General features: G+C 38.1%; 1 protein-coding gene across 1 annotated transcript; it reads right to left on the reverse strand.

Moving 5' to 3' along the window:
- Positions 1–916: 916 nt before the first annotated feature.
- LOC149247559 (uncharacterized) lies at positions 917–1582 on the reverse strand. The gene has a single exon (XM_089444582.1). The coding sequence runs from the start codon at positions 1580–1582 to the stop codon at positions 917–919; it is 666 nt and encodes a 221-aa protein (XP_089300708.1).
- Positions 1583–1806: the final 224 nt, after the last annotated feature.

A 1806-nucleotide genomic window follows, 5' to 3' on the forward strand; every position in this document is an offset into this window, starting at 1 on the left:
GGCTAACATCTCGGCCGATTCCTCCTTTGGCTTCCCTCTTTTCAAACTTCCTGTAGAAACAGTTCGCTGGCTTCCTGTAGAAACAGTCTACTAACTTCCTGTAGAACCAATTTTCTATGACTTTGCTTGCTTGGCTGGGTGTGCCTTCTCCTTGAACTGTGTTGCTGCCTGAAAGCTGACGAATCCAACACAAATGGCAATTCTAATGTATTATAAAATCACACAAGTACAATGAACTGCCCGAGAATAGATATTGCATGCCAAAGCTGGATGGGAAAAAGTGTTTCCAGGCCTTTAACTGAATCAAATGGAATTCTTAATCTTGGATTTGAACTCTGCTAAGAATTGATAACAGAAGCAGAACAGAACATAAGATAGATCAAGGGCAGAGAAAATATGACTTGCTCACATATCACTGCTATGAATCAACATTTCCCTTCAATCTGAAATTGCTTCAAAACAGGCCAAAAATGAGAATTCCCAAGTTTTGTTTCAAGCAGTTGTATAACCAGGAGTAGAGAAAAACTTCATACCGAATCACACTTTTAAGAATTCTTTCACATGGAATAATCTGGCTATTGCAAAAGACCTTGTGAACCCTTTGGAAAGTATTGAAATAAACAAATCTAACCAGAACAACACCATAACTTTCCAGTTTGTTTCATGGTAGATTCACTTCATGCAAAATCATTGTTTTTCCATTAGTTAACTTTAATTCAAATTTATGTTCCTAACATGACAATACTTTCCGACTGCGGCAGCTTTCTCTTCTTCATTTGAAGATGTTGAAATAAGTTTTGCTAAACATTTCATATATTTTTCTCCAAGATGTTTTGCTAATTTTCTTTTATCTCCATCTTGAGACAAGATAAACAACAGTTTCACAGCATAAGCTCGCATTTCAGAGTATGTAGCTTCACAAAAAGGGAAGCAATACTTGAATTTCTCCTCCCTCTCTTAAATTTGTCCTTGCCTCAACAGCCACTAGTACAAAACAAATGGCATGGAATGCTCGAACAATGCTTCCATGTATTGAAGGTGGTGTCAAATTTATTAAAGATAATAGCTGGTATATGATCTCATCAGATTCCAATAATGCAGCTGTTGTGTCATTTGTTCTTTGGGGCAATGTTGTATACATAGCAAGGTTTGCATAGGTATTAGCAGCTTTTTCTCTCAAAGCCAATGCAGTTGACAGTGGTGTGCATAGAAGGTCCAAGATGGGTCGGACCACCCCATCTTTGATCATTTGTAAAGCATTCTCAGGTAAACTTGAAAGATTCTGAAGTGCCCCAACGGCTGCTAATTTTGACTTCAAATTAGCATTTGAAATCATTTCAAGAAGTGGAAATACAACTCCCTCTTTGAGCAATGCAGCGTTGTTTTGATCTGTTAAACCTATCTCTGACAACTTACTTGCCATAACAATTTTCATTGTGTCAGACCCTTCTCTCAGGTTCTGTATCAAAGGCTTGAAATAGTTCGTCTGTGCCATTTGCACTACATTATGCTCACTGTATGGGAGATTCTCCATAACTTCGTTTTCATCCTTAGCAGCTTTAGGATTGTCACTATTTGACATTGTTACAAGGAGGAGGATACAACCTTGTACCTTGCCAATATGTTCACACACAGTCATATCCTTTGAAAGCTCTAAAAGCAATTCCACGGCTTTCATACCCTCTGCAATATCACGTGCAAGTGAACGAACAATAAAATCAATAGCATGATCCACCTCAGCTATTTTCACCTTTCTTCAAGCTCCAAACTTGATGAAGAAAAACTCAGGCTTCTCTGCTCTGGAAG

The sequence above is a fragment of the Pinus tabuliformis genome, chromosome 7 (assembly GCF_031772625.1).
Source record: "Pinus tabuliformis cultivar Carrire ecotype Pingquan chromosome 7, CPIR1, whole genome shotgun sequence".
NCBI classification, from domain to species: domain Eukaryota; kingdom Viridiplantae; phylum Streptophyta; class Pinopsida; order Pinales; family Pinaceae; genus Pinus; species Pinus tabuliformis.